A 12,394-nucleotide genomic window follows, 5' to 3' on the forward strand; every position below is an offset into this window, starting at 1 on the left:
TATATATACTATACAGGAGGGTGTGTTTGTAAATATACTATATTGGGGTAGGGTTTATACTGCACAGTGTGTGCCTAAAAACTAGCATTTCGACCGGGCGGTCAAAATTGACCTGGTCCGAGACGGGCAATTTTGACCGGGCCGAAAAAAAGGCTAAAAAGAGCAAGAAACATAAACTTTTTACACTGAACTTAACATTAGCATAGAACTAACATAAAATGCAAACTTTTCATAGAAATTAAAAAAAATTTTGAAAACAATTTTTCACAGATTTATATCTGTTGGATCCGAAGGTTCCTGAATTTAAATCTCTCACTATTGTTGCTAGCTGCTCTATCACCCAATCGACCTGTAACATGCCTGCAACCTATAGGCGATACTCGGTATATCTAAAGGAAGGGTGGGAATGAAATAGGACGACATTTGGTTTAGAAATGAAGGCGCTAAAAAATAAAAACCTTACCCGGTCAAAATTGACCGTCTCTTCACTAATATGGGTTAATAAAGTGTTCTAGCAAAATTGAAACCTGGTTAAAGGTAAAGTGGTAAAAATGCCATCTGGCAAATTGACACCTGTCATCTGGCAACTCATTCATATCAGAAAGTGGCCCTATGTTAATTGTCACTAGGAACTAAGTACCCTACATGTATATTTTAGTGTTCCACTGAATGTAACTAATGATAAAAATAGAATAATAGTTTGAAGAAACTCTTCTGCATATTAACAACTTTAACCCGGCATGATAAATTTAATTTTTTAGACCAAAGAGGAAAAACTGACATATTCAATATATTTTCTAGGAATGTTAGATCTTATAATTGTTTCCTCCTTTTTTTTACTTCTTGGACTCCTCAAAACAATATTTGCATAGGAATTGGACAGAGAGTAAGTTTAATCTTTAAAATGAATGATTAATTTCTTTTCTCAAAGAATAAATATAAATCGTGTTTTAACCAATTCCAAGTTAATTATTTTCTCCTGGAGATAGTGAACTTGGTGTCAGCTTATCAACAAAGGCCATCTCACATAATCCATCCTCCCTAAGAATCTCAGAATTAACTTGGAATTAAATCATCATAAATGACTGGAATTTAGAATCCATTTTCCTAAACAGGAATATTTTTCCTAAAAACACAGATACATAAGAAATTGGTAGCATGGCAAACTTACCTGTAAAGGAAAGAATTGTACAGTGATCCCAGGCGAAGAGAAGATGCACACTGAAATTCAGATTTATAATCAAACTTTAATAGCTTTGTGAAAATGGGGGGAACCCTCTAACGTTGGTATATTGGATTCTTGCTTAACTAATAACATTTAGCTTTGAAATTTAGAATACCTTTAAGTGAATGGTAAAATATTAAGAAAATCAACATTTTTGTAAAGTGACATTGTTAACTTAAACAGGTCAAAAACCACTCGAGGGAAGAGTGTAACTTGTATTCACAATAATTATTGTTTGCCTTACAGCATGTTTTTAACACCCACTTTTAATCTTAATGATGTATGTTACAAAATGGGACTTAGCCTGCATTTAGAGGCATTCAATCAATCTAAGCAACATCAAGTAATTGAATATAGATAATAGGCAAAGATACCTCAACTGGAGACCTGAATCTGCGTGTACTGACAACACTTCTGGTTTTCCAGAACTCCTGGCTGACTTCTCTTGGTCCAAAAGTGTAGGATCTTTCCTCCCCCCAGCACTTGGACATTTAAAGTTATTGTTATAATAACATTTTATCTTTTATTTTGATTTAATTTAATGAATGTTTTAATTTGATAAGCTTTGGAAACCTGGGTTCTGGAGCAATCTTCTAGCAATTAATGTAAAATAACTTTTCCTGAGAAATAAGAAGGAGAAACAGAATACTTCTTTTCTCTAGCAGTAACATTCTGTTTTCTGATAACAAGTTGGGGATTATTTGTGTATGTATTTTTAAAAAATTACATGGAATGCAACCTGGAAATAAAATGGCCAAGGTATGCTTATTTAGCTATTATCTCATAGCCAGTATATTTGTTTTTGCATATATTATAATATAGTATATGAATAAAAATCAATAAAGCAATGCACTGAGTTTCTCAAATATTCGACGCTTCGGTTTTTCTTACAATATATTTATATACAAAAGATACAAACTTTAAATCGAACGATACTAATACAAACGAGATATTGTGAATCTAATCAGATCTATCAAACAGGAGACATTTTACATTTTCATTTTCATCNTTTAATCTATACATTAAAAGTTTAAATGCCAGAAATCCATAAAACAAAGCACTAAGCCAAAATTTTTAAATTATGTGAATTTTATTATATTGTGGAGGAGCTAGAAAGTCATCTCTCATTTACTATCCAAGAAACCCAAAGTCAATTAATATATAGTTCGTTTATCTAACTGTTGTAAAATAGATTTCAATATAGAATTAGTCCTTTTTATTTCTCTTGTCATTCTGTGTAGCTACAATATTTTATTTTTGTTAAGAAGGAAATAAGATTTTAAGCATGGAATAGGGCTAAAAATCTAAACCATTTACCATAAAATTAACAAAGTTTACTAAAAAAAATAGCATTATTTAACTATTTTTATTATAAATTAACTTTTTGGGGAAAAAAAAACATGCAAAGCAGAGAACAAATCTTGCTATTGAGGAAACAACTTTTCCAACTACATAACTAACTTATGACACTAATGAATCCCTGATATATGCATAGCTACGCTTGTGATGCTGTAAGACCCAAGATGGCCTTGAGAAGCCTTGGCAGTGTAAAATTCCCTCCTATATTTGTTGCATCCCTATTGCCCTCCTTGTAATGAAGAGATTACTAGCTATTAATTATGAAATCATTATATTTATTATGAAATTGCTTTGGGCCTAAGGAAGTTGTTGGTAGGGATGTTTAAGTTTTCATTTTTTTTAAAAAACGATCGTTTCATTATAAAAACGACGACGAAAAATCGAAAACGAAAGGATCGTTTTTAAAAACCATCATTTTTTCAAAAAGTTCGTTTTTTAAAAATGGTCGTTTTTATAAAAATCTTTGTTTCGTTAACGACCGTTAACGACGACCTTTCTTTAACGACCGTTAACGACGACCTTTCGCTATCGACCGTTAACGATGACCTTTCGTTAACGATCGTTAACATCAAACCTTTGTTAACGATCTTTAACGACGACCCTTTGTTAACGATCGTTAACGAAGAGAGGAAACCGACCTGTACTTATCATTGGGTAGTTTTTAAGAAAATATCAAGAAGTTTTAGCTCCCCCACAACTTTTTAACTTCATGTAAGACGACATTCAAAAAAGTTGCATGTAATTTTTTTTTCAAAAATGTCCGTTTTCATAAAGCTTGTTGTTTCGTTAACAATCGATAACGAAAACCCTTCGTTAACGATCATTAACGACGAAAACAATCGTATAAAAAACGGTCACAAATCGTTTTTTAAAAAACGATCATTTTCTAAAACTATCGTTATTCGCTTTCTAAAAGTTCAAAACGAGTGGGTCCTTTTTAAAAACTATCGTTTTTTCCAAAAACGAAACGATGGTTCTTGAAAAAGATTAAAAAAAAAGAAGCAAAAAACGATCGTTTAATGAATGGGCTGAATGAAAATTAAAGAAAATAGCAAGGCATTGTTTGGATCATTTAGTTAGAAAATGAATGAAATAGATGGAACATGAATGCTAATTCTGATTCATGGTTGTTAAAATACAAATATTGATAAGGTAATAATTAGGACGGTAACTAGATAAAGCGTATACCTACTTGAAAGTACTAATTAGGACAATAACTTGATGAAGTGTATGCCTTCTTGAAAGTTCTAATTAGGACTGTAACTGGATATAGTGTGTACCTACTTGAAAGTACTAATTAGGACTGTAACTTGATTAGTGTATGCCTACTTGAAAGTACTAATTAGGACTGTAACTTGCTATAGTGTGTACCTACTTGAAAGTACTAATTAGGACTGTAACTTGATGAAATGTATGCCTACTTGAAAGTTCTAATAAGGACTGTAACTTGATATAGTGTGTACCTACTTGAAAGTACTAATTAGGACTGTAACTTGATAAAGTGAATGCCTACCTGAAAGTACTAATTAGGACTGTACATTGATGAAGCATTTATCTACTTTAATTAGGACGGTAACTTGATGAAGTGTGTACCTACTTGAGTTGAAAGTTCTAATTAGGACTGTATCTTAATGAAGTGAATGCCTACTTGAAAGTTCTAATTAGGACTGTACATTGATGAAGCATTTATCTACTTTAATTAGGACAATAACTTGATGAAGTGTGTACCTACTTGAAAGTTCTAATTAGGACTGTATCTTAATGAAGTGTATGCCTACTTGAAAGTATTAATTATTACTGTAACTTGATAAAGCGTATATATACTTGAAAGTACTAATTAGGACCGTATCTTGATGAAGCATATTCCTACTTGAAAGTATTATTACTGTAACTTGATAAAGCGTATATATACTTGAAAGTACTAATTAGGACCGTATCTTGATGAAGCATATTCCTACTTGAAAGTAATAATTATAACTGTATCTTAATGAAGCATATTCCTACTTGAAAGTACTAATTAGGACTGTAACTTGATAAAGCGTATACCTACTTGAAAGTACTAATTAGGACTGTAACTTGATAAAGCGTATACCTACTTGAAAGTACTAATTAGGACCGTATCTTGATGAAGAAAATTCCTACTTGAAAGTACTAATTAGGACTGTATCTTGATGAAACATATGTCTACTGGAGTAGGACTGTAACTTGATGAAGTGTGTACCTACTGGAAAGTCCTATTTAGGACTGGAATATGGAACCCTCATTGCTATGTAACCATGTAACTATAAAAACTAAAATTTCATACATCGTTGGACAGCCTTGAGCTTAGTTGGTGCTATGGAAACGCCTCAACACGGAAACGGGCTCAAAAGTGAGTTTGGGTCCGTTTCCTTCTTTTTTCAAGAATTATCGAAAATCCCTAAAAAACTAAAAAGTGTTGAGAGATTTCCGAATATTTTGGGTCGGTTTTTGCTATATTTACATTTGATTCGTTTCCCGCATTTTTTGGGTTCGTTTCCTCTTTTTTTGGGTCCGTTTCCGGTTTCAAAAAAAGTTTCAAAATCTCAGTTTGTTGATCGGTTTCCCCATTTTTTCGATCCTTTCCCCCATTTCGGGGTCTGTTGCCGGTTTTCAGAAAAAGTTGTAAATTCTCAGTCTGTTGATCGTTTCCTCTTTTTTTGACCCGTTTAATCATATTGAAGGTTAGTTTTTTTAATAACTTTTAAATTCTCAGTTTGTTGATCGGTTTCCTCTGCTTTTGGGTCCGTTTCCTCATTTTTTGGTCCGTTTCCGGTTTTCAAAAAAAGCTTTAAATTCTCAGTTTGTTGATCGGTTTCCTCTTTGATTGGTCCGTTTCCTAATTTTTTTTTGGTCCGTTTCCGGTTTTCAAAAAAAGTTTTAAAGTCTCAGTTTGTTGATCGGTTTCCTCTTTTTTGGGTCAGTTTCCTCATTTTTTGGGTCCGTTTCCGGTTTTCAAAAAAACTTTAAAGTCTCATTTTGTTGATCGGTTTCCTCCTTTTTTGGGTCCATTTCCTCATTTTCTGGGTCCGTTTCCGGTTTTCAAATTAAGTTTTCAATTCTTAGTTTGTTGATCGGTTTCCTCTTTTTTTTGGGTTCGTTTCCGATTTCAAAAAAAGTTTCAAAATCTTAGTTTGTTGATCGGTTTCCCCATTTATCCGATCCTTTCCCCCATTCTGGGGTCTGTTGCCGGTTTTCAGAAAAAGTTGTAAATTCTCAGTTTGATGATCGTTTTCTCTTTTTTTGACCCATTTAATCATATTGAAGGTTAGTTTTTTTAATAACTTTAAATTCTCAGTTTCCACATTTCTGCTTTCCTAATGAAAGTTTCTTTTTAATGAAAACGCGTAAAAATTAAGAAAATATAAAATATGTGCAATAGTTAAAAACCATAAAAAATATATTTTGTCAAAAAAACAAAACAAAAAAAACTAAGGAAAGAAATGCCAACCAAATCATTTATACGTATTTAAATAGTATAATTCTTTTTAATAAAATGTGAAGCTTAAAAACTGAAATATAGATTTACGAAATAAAGTTTTAGATTGAATGCAATATTGCACATTAATATATTTACGTCGAGAACTAACATAGGTGGTTTCATATTTTAGACAAGGGGGGGGGGGTTTAAAAGCACGAATTTTTTTTTTCCCCCCCCCCCCCCACTCTAAAGCTAAATGTTCTAATTACCCCCCTAACCTTCCTAAAAATACAGTTTCGTTTACCTTTAAAAACAGGGTAGGCAAAAATTGTCTTAATAATCCATTTATTTATCTAACAAAATATTATAGATTGATACATCAAATCAAATTAAATCAAATCAAATCAAATATTTATTATGAAGATTTCAAGTTTATACAATATAGATGTAATAAATTCCAGTCTCCCCTGATACTACCTCAAGGACACAAAAAGCTCTCTGTCTCTATCTTCTCTACCTTGGTACTCCCCCTCCCCCAAAAATCACAACTAAGTATCCTGACTCCTGAGCTCCTTTGGGAACTAATTTATGAAAGACTTGATTCATGTGTGCTATCTCCAGCTTGTAGGGATTTATGGTTTATTGTGATAAACAATATTTATCCAATCAAACAAAGATTACACAGATTGAACCAACAGTTATCAAATATGATTATCAGTTAGAAGTTTGCCAGGCTCAGTCTCAGAATGTTCTCTAGATGTTGCCACAAACCCAAATATTCTCATCCCTAAATCTTAAAGTAAAAATATATTCTGCATTGCCCAGACGCTAATTTTTCAATTGAAAAAACATCTAATTGTAATGACATTGACTATTACTTTAAAATTTAGAATCATTTAGAATATGTTGACTTAAAATCTGAAATATCTGAAGTATCTGCACATTTTAAATTATTTTCGTGCAAATTTTAAAGATATTCAATTTTAAAATCAACCTTTTTTTAAAACAAATTCTAGGGGGAGGGGGGTAATTACCCCCAGGATTCTGGGGGGGGGAAATAACCCCACTTATTTAGGCCACTGCGGAAACTTCTTCTCATTGCTTAGTTGATGATTTGGGAAAGATAAAAACAAGTTATCTTGGAAATTGACAGTATAAATTTCGTACTATCGTGTCTAAAATCTCTTCCTTTGAGGGTAGCCCTGTATTTCCTAAAAGTTGCAGAAAATGTTCCGGACAGATTTTGAGGAACAATTTTGACCCAGAAGGAGATGAAAACTCCAATTAAAGCCAAAACCGTAATATTTTATTTTAAACCAGATACTAAAGCACATTAATCAAAATTCGAAAATAATGCATTTTTTCTGAAAACCGGAAACTGACCCAAAAAATGAGGGAACCGATCAAAAAAAGGGTACAAACCAATAAAACTGGGATACTAACATTTTTTGAAAACTGGAAACGGGCCCAAATAAAGAGGAAACCGACTAACAAACTGAGATTTAAAATTTTTTATTTGAAAACCAAAAAACAGACCTAAAAAAGAGGAAATCGATCAACAAACTGAGATTTTAAAACTTTTTTTGAAAACCGGAAACTTACCCAAAAAATGAAGAAACAGACCCAAAAAAAGAGGAAACCGATTAACAAACTAAGAATTTAAAACTTTTTTTGAAAACCGGAAACTGACCCAAAAAATGAGGAAACGGACCCAAAAAAGAGGAAACCGATCAACAAACTGAGATTTTTAAACTTTTTTTGAAAACCGGAAATGGACCCAAAATGAGGAAACGGATCGAAAATATTAGGAAATCTCTCAAAAATATAAGACCCATATAAACCGAAATCCGACCTAAAAATCTGGGAAACGGATAAAAAAACAGGAAATTCCTCTAAAAATTAATTTGAGGGATTTCCGATAATTTTTGAAAAAACAGGAAACGCCTCAAAAAAATTCATTTTGGGGAGGTTTCCGTTTTTTTGGGTCCGATTCCGTGTTCACGCGTTTCCGTGTTGAGGCGTTTCCATACCACCGTTTAGTTATTCAAAAAGTCAACATTGGCATAACAGTTCAACCAAGCTAATTAAAGGACCACGTTCTCTAACTGTAAATCAATATTGTTTAAAATTGGTGGGAGGTCTTTAGATGAAATTTTTCAAATGAACAGATAACTCCCCTCAAACTCTAATATTCTCATTGGTTACAAAAAGAACAAATTTTGCATAGTGAGAACAGTATCTAAATATTAACACCCTTTCGACAACTTTTGCTAGGGTCGCATGTAAAAACCTTCACCTCAGAAAGGCTTTCGGGTCTGAATTTATTTATAGTCCTTAAGAAAGACTTTGGAGTAAATAAAAAATAGTGGAATACATGCCCATAGTCAAAGGAAATGACTTTTTACCACAAACATGTATTTTCTAAATTGATATTTCAGATCAAATACTGTAAAGGTTTATACTATGTATCAAGGAGATCAGAATATTTGAGTTTAAGGAAAAAACTTAAATAATATAGATAAACTAAATAATGGAATTTTCTATCATGTGTGTGATTGTATTGTGTCTATTGCAGTTTTATTTTCGAGTTATCTTCCATTTAAAGAGGGGCATGAGTCTGATTCACAATGGTGCCCTGTAAACCTTTATCTGATACAACCCAACAACAAATAATCCCAACTGTGATCCTGATTGGATCAGACTTGAAAGGGCTTGAAAGTACTTTTTAAAACAGATAATACACTTTCTCTATCATTATGAGCTTTTGTAAGTTATTTTTTTGTACTGCATTTCAGTTGTTAATAGATGTAAATATCAATAATCAATATAAGAGGTAAATTATATACAGAAAAATAAACATTTCCTTGCAGTACACAGTGAAGTACAACTTGATAGTGTACTTCCAATCAATATCAATCAATCAACATTTGGTATCTCGTAGAACCCTTGATTAACCCTTGGTCTGATACAATCATTGTTCTATAAAAAAGGTGTTCAGTTCTTGTGTTTGAAGTAGGGTTTCCACCGGAATTACGGGTTACGGTTTACATACGGAAATGATCCGGAAATTTTTTCCATTTCCATTATGGAAAAGGTTCCGGAAAACCGGAATTCCGGAACGATTTCCGGAACGATTTTTTTACCGTAAAACGGAAATTTTTCCGGTTTACGTCACGTAATTTCCGGTTTCCATTTATACCGGAATTATCCCGGAATTCCGGTTTACGCAACAAATTTCCGCATCATTCCATTTCCAAAATGGAAATTTTTTTCCGGAAAAATGGAAACTCTAGTTTGAAGCAGATGTTTGCATTGTAAATATATAAAAATCACGTCTGCAGTCCCTTAACAATAAAAGAACCGCCAGTTTACACCAGTTTATAATTTTTCACCTTTCTTTTCAAATAAACCCTGGCCTCGGATTTTAACTGCAAGATCCTTATCAAGTTTAAATTATATATTTTAGGTTTTTTTAGTTCAAATGAAAAATATGGTATTTATAACATACAAAGGTTATTTACATCTAATTTTTTTTTTATTTGGTTCAGTATTGTATCAGGGGTTGAATATTTAAGGTTAATAATGATAATGATATTTAAAATATAACATGATCGTAAAAGTAAAACATAATTATTGTACAATTTTTTAACTAAACCCTAACTGGCTTTCTATCTACATGAACAAATGTTAAATAATAAATTTTGTTCTTTTTATATTTCCACTATTTATAACAAATCAATGGACCCCAACAACCCCCCAACCCCCCTCCCAACACATATCACCCCCTATCTCCACCCCCCACACTCGACTGTATCATGATCATGAGAGCGGACCATCTTTTTATGAAACTTTACCAATTAGGAAAAAATATCTAAATTTTTCTAAAGTGCTTCAAGTAACTATTTTCTCTTTTTTAACTTAACGAAAGTTCGTCATATTTAATTTATCCTCTCACAAAAAACCTATATATATATATATGTTACTTCTTATGCGAATATATATATATATATATATATATATATATACTTTGCTTGTCTGTCTGTTTGTTTGCATCTAATAAACGGCTGAACCGATCAAGCCCAAATTTTGTGTAGGACATCACGTGACCCCAAGGAAGGTTTATGAAAATTTTGCCTCAAACAAAATTCGATTCCAAAAAATTTTCAAAATCCACAAAATTTGTTTATGAATTCTGAAAACTTTTACAATGTGTACAAAGAGAAAATATTCACAATTGAAATAGAAGGGGGACTACAGAAATACTGTATATCGAGGACTTCACAGACCTACAATTAAGGGACTATAGATTTGACAAAGAGGACTGGTGGACTGTAATTGTAGTCTGTAATAGGGGACTATAATTACACATAGTGAATATGGATTAAAAAACATAAAGTTCTAGTTGCGCCACTGAATGCATATAGTTTTATGGTTTTTTAGAAGGGGTCATTTAAGTAACTTAATGTTGTTAGATGCTTCCATTCGTCGTAAAATGTTGGTAAACCTCTGTGTTTATACACTGAACAATTAATAGTTTTATTATTTTATTTATTTTATATATTGCAGAGAAAATACAATTGACTTAGAAATTATAATAATGAATGCATAATTTGTTTAGTTTAATGTTTATATTTTAAATTACTTTTCCTAGAGTTCCGGGTTTTCAGAAATCCCAGTAGAAAAAAATAAGGTGGTTTAGTTTCATGTTATATATTTTATCAAACAATATTGGTTAGTTGAAGTTAACGGAGAAACTACTATTGATTATTTGACATTTACACCAAGTGGAAGGATCAGAGGACAAAAATGACTCCTTCCAAAAAGAAAACTGTAAACTACAGTTAAAGAATTAAAAGGACTGAAAACTCCTAATCCCAGAATTTTTTAAGTTCCCCAGCATTCAAATCAATAAATGTTTAGATCCAGACTTTGCAGGAATCATTTTTCATGAATACAAGAAGACTGATGAACACTGACCTAAGTATAAAGTTAAATGTTTTTGAAAATAATCTTTTTCAATATTTAATAAATATTCAATACTTACATTTTTTGGTATGTAGGTAGGTATATAGGCAGTTAGGTAGAGAGGATAGTAAAGTTGGAGGGTAGAAAAGTAAGTAGAGAAGTTTGTAGGTATTAGTTAGGGAGACAAGTAGGTAAGTAGGTATGTAGGTAGGTATATAAGTAGGTAGGGACTAGGAAGACATGTTATAGAGGGATTGAAAGCTATTCAAGATAGGTTATAGGTGCTGCTAAACAGATTGAAACTATTTAAATAATATATTTATTTAGGGTCAGTCCATATGAAATCAGCCACCTGTTGTGTTATTTATTTTATGGTTCTCAATTATTTGTTGAAGAATGTAGCTGGAGTGCGGTTTTGTAAATTGAGAGCACTCCCTTAGCGTATTTTGTAAGTTTGGAACAATTCCATAAATAATTTGATTAAATTTGTGATTTGGATCTAAAAAATAATATTCTTTGTTATTTTTTACATATTCTGTTTGTTTATTTACTGTTTGTTTATAACTTTAAACCGGTTTACACTAAAATCCATGCAGTATCCTTGGTCATCTGGTCTCACTACCAGGTTAGAAAGATTGATCAAATTTTTATGCATTAAGTCAAATTGGTTAAAATTGTTATTCTGATTAATAATTTGGAATTCTATCATTTTGTTAGTTGGATTTTGTTTGAGAAATCGGCGGATCTGAGGTAGAATTTTATACTAAAAGGCTTTATTTAACCAGTGAAATCTTTGTTTATGTTAGCTTAGTTTAAGCAGTGGTATATTTTGGTAATTCATTATTAATAAAAGCGCTGGTTTTGATCTTTTCTGAAACTTTTGATGAAAATATTTTCTTGTTCTTATTAAACTAAAATCTTATTTGAGCAGTGCATCTTATCAAGCTTTATTTATTCTTATTTATCTTGCACTTAACATATTTTTTTATTTAGCAGACATTCCAGTTCATTTCAGAGCATTACGGCTCATTTTGGTTTACAGCAGAGTCATTAAAGAAAACTTATTGCTCTCTTCCAGGCAAACTTATTGCCTAACACTCTGCTTTACAGTCTACTCAACCTTTGCTCTGCTCAACCCCCTATCAGCAAAACAAGTGAGGAGAAACTTTTATTCTCTGCCAAGTCATGCATAGAGCTAAATTGCTCAGTTTGGTTTAATTCCTCTAAAAACTATATATATTGGTCAAGATTATTGCTCCAATAAAGTAAAGCAACTTATTTCCATAAGCTAAGTTTAATTGCTAATTTAGTGTGTAACTGTATAACACACTATTATTGCTATCCAAATATCAAAGGAATTGAGTCTTTGACACAAAATTCAAATTGTCTAATCCCTATATGTTCGC

At 31.9% G+C, this 12,394-nt stretch overlaps 1 protein-coding gene and 1 long non-coding RNA gene across 2 annotated transcripts in view; one reads left to right on the plus strand and one right to left on the minus strand.

The window, feature by feature from the left end:
- LOC111706473 (uncharacterized) overlaps positions 1 to 2,068 on the minus strand; it is a 9,585-nt gene extending 7,517 nt beyond the window's left edge. The window contains exons 1-4 of the mRNA XM_023479355.1: positions 1,846 to 2,068; positions 1,600 to 1,707; positions 1,172 to 1,221; positions 980 to 1,041 (exon numbers count right to left, since the gene is read on the minus strand). Of these exons, the coding sequence (XP_023335123.1) occupies positions 980 to 1,041; positions 1,172 to 1,221; positions 1,600 to 1,707; positions 1,846 to 1,896 (271 nt within the window). The 5' untranslated portion in view covers positions 1,897 to 2,068. The remainder of the gene's footprint in view (positions 1 to 979; positions 1,042 to 1,171; positions 1,222 to 1,599; positions 1,708 to 1,845) is intronic.
- An 8,573-nt stretch (positions 2,069 to 10,641) lies between these two features.
- Positions 10,642 to 12,394, plus strand: LOC111706466 (uncharacterized). Its single transcript, XR_002766241.1, has 3 exons — positions 10,642 to 11,613; positions 11,706 to 11,738; positions 11,982 to 12,394. It is a non-coding gene; the product is annotated as an uncharacterized LOC111706466 (long non-coding RNA).

The sequence above is a fragment of the Eurytemora carolleeae genome, unplaced genomic scaffold (assembly GCF_000591075.1).
Source record: "Eurytemora carolleeae unplaced genomic scaffold, Eaff_2.0 scaffold720, whole genome shotgun sequence".
Lineage (NCBI taxonomy): Eukaryota > Metazoa > Arthropoda > Copepoda > Calanoida > Temoridae > Eurytemora > Eurytemora carolleeae.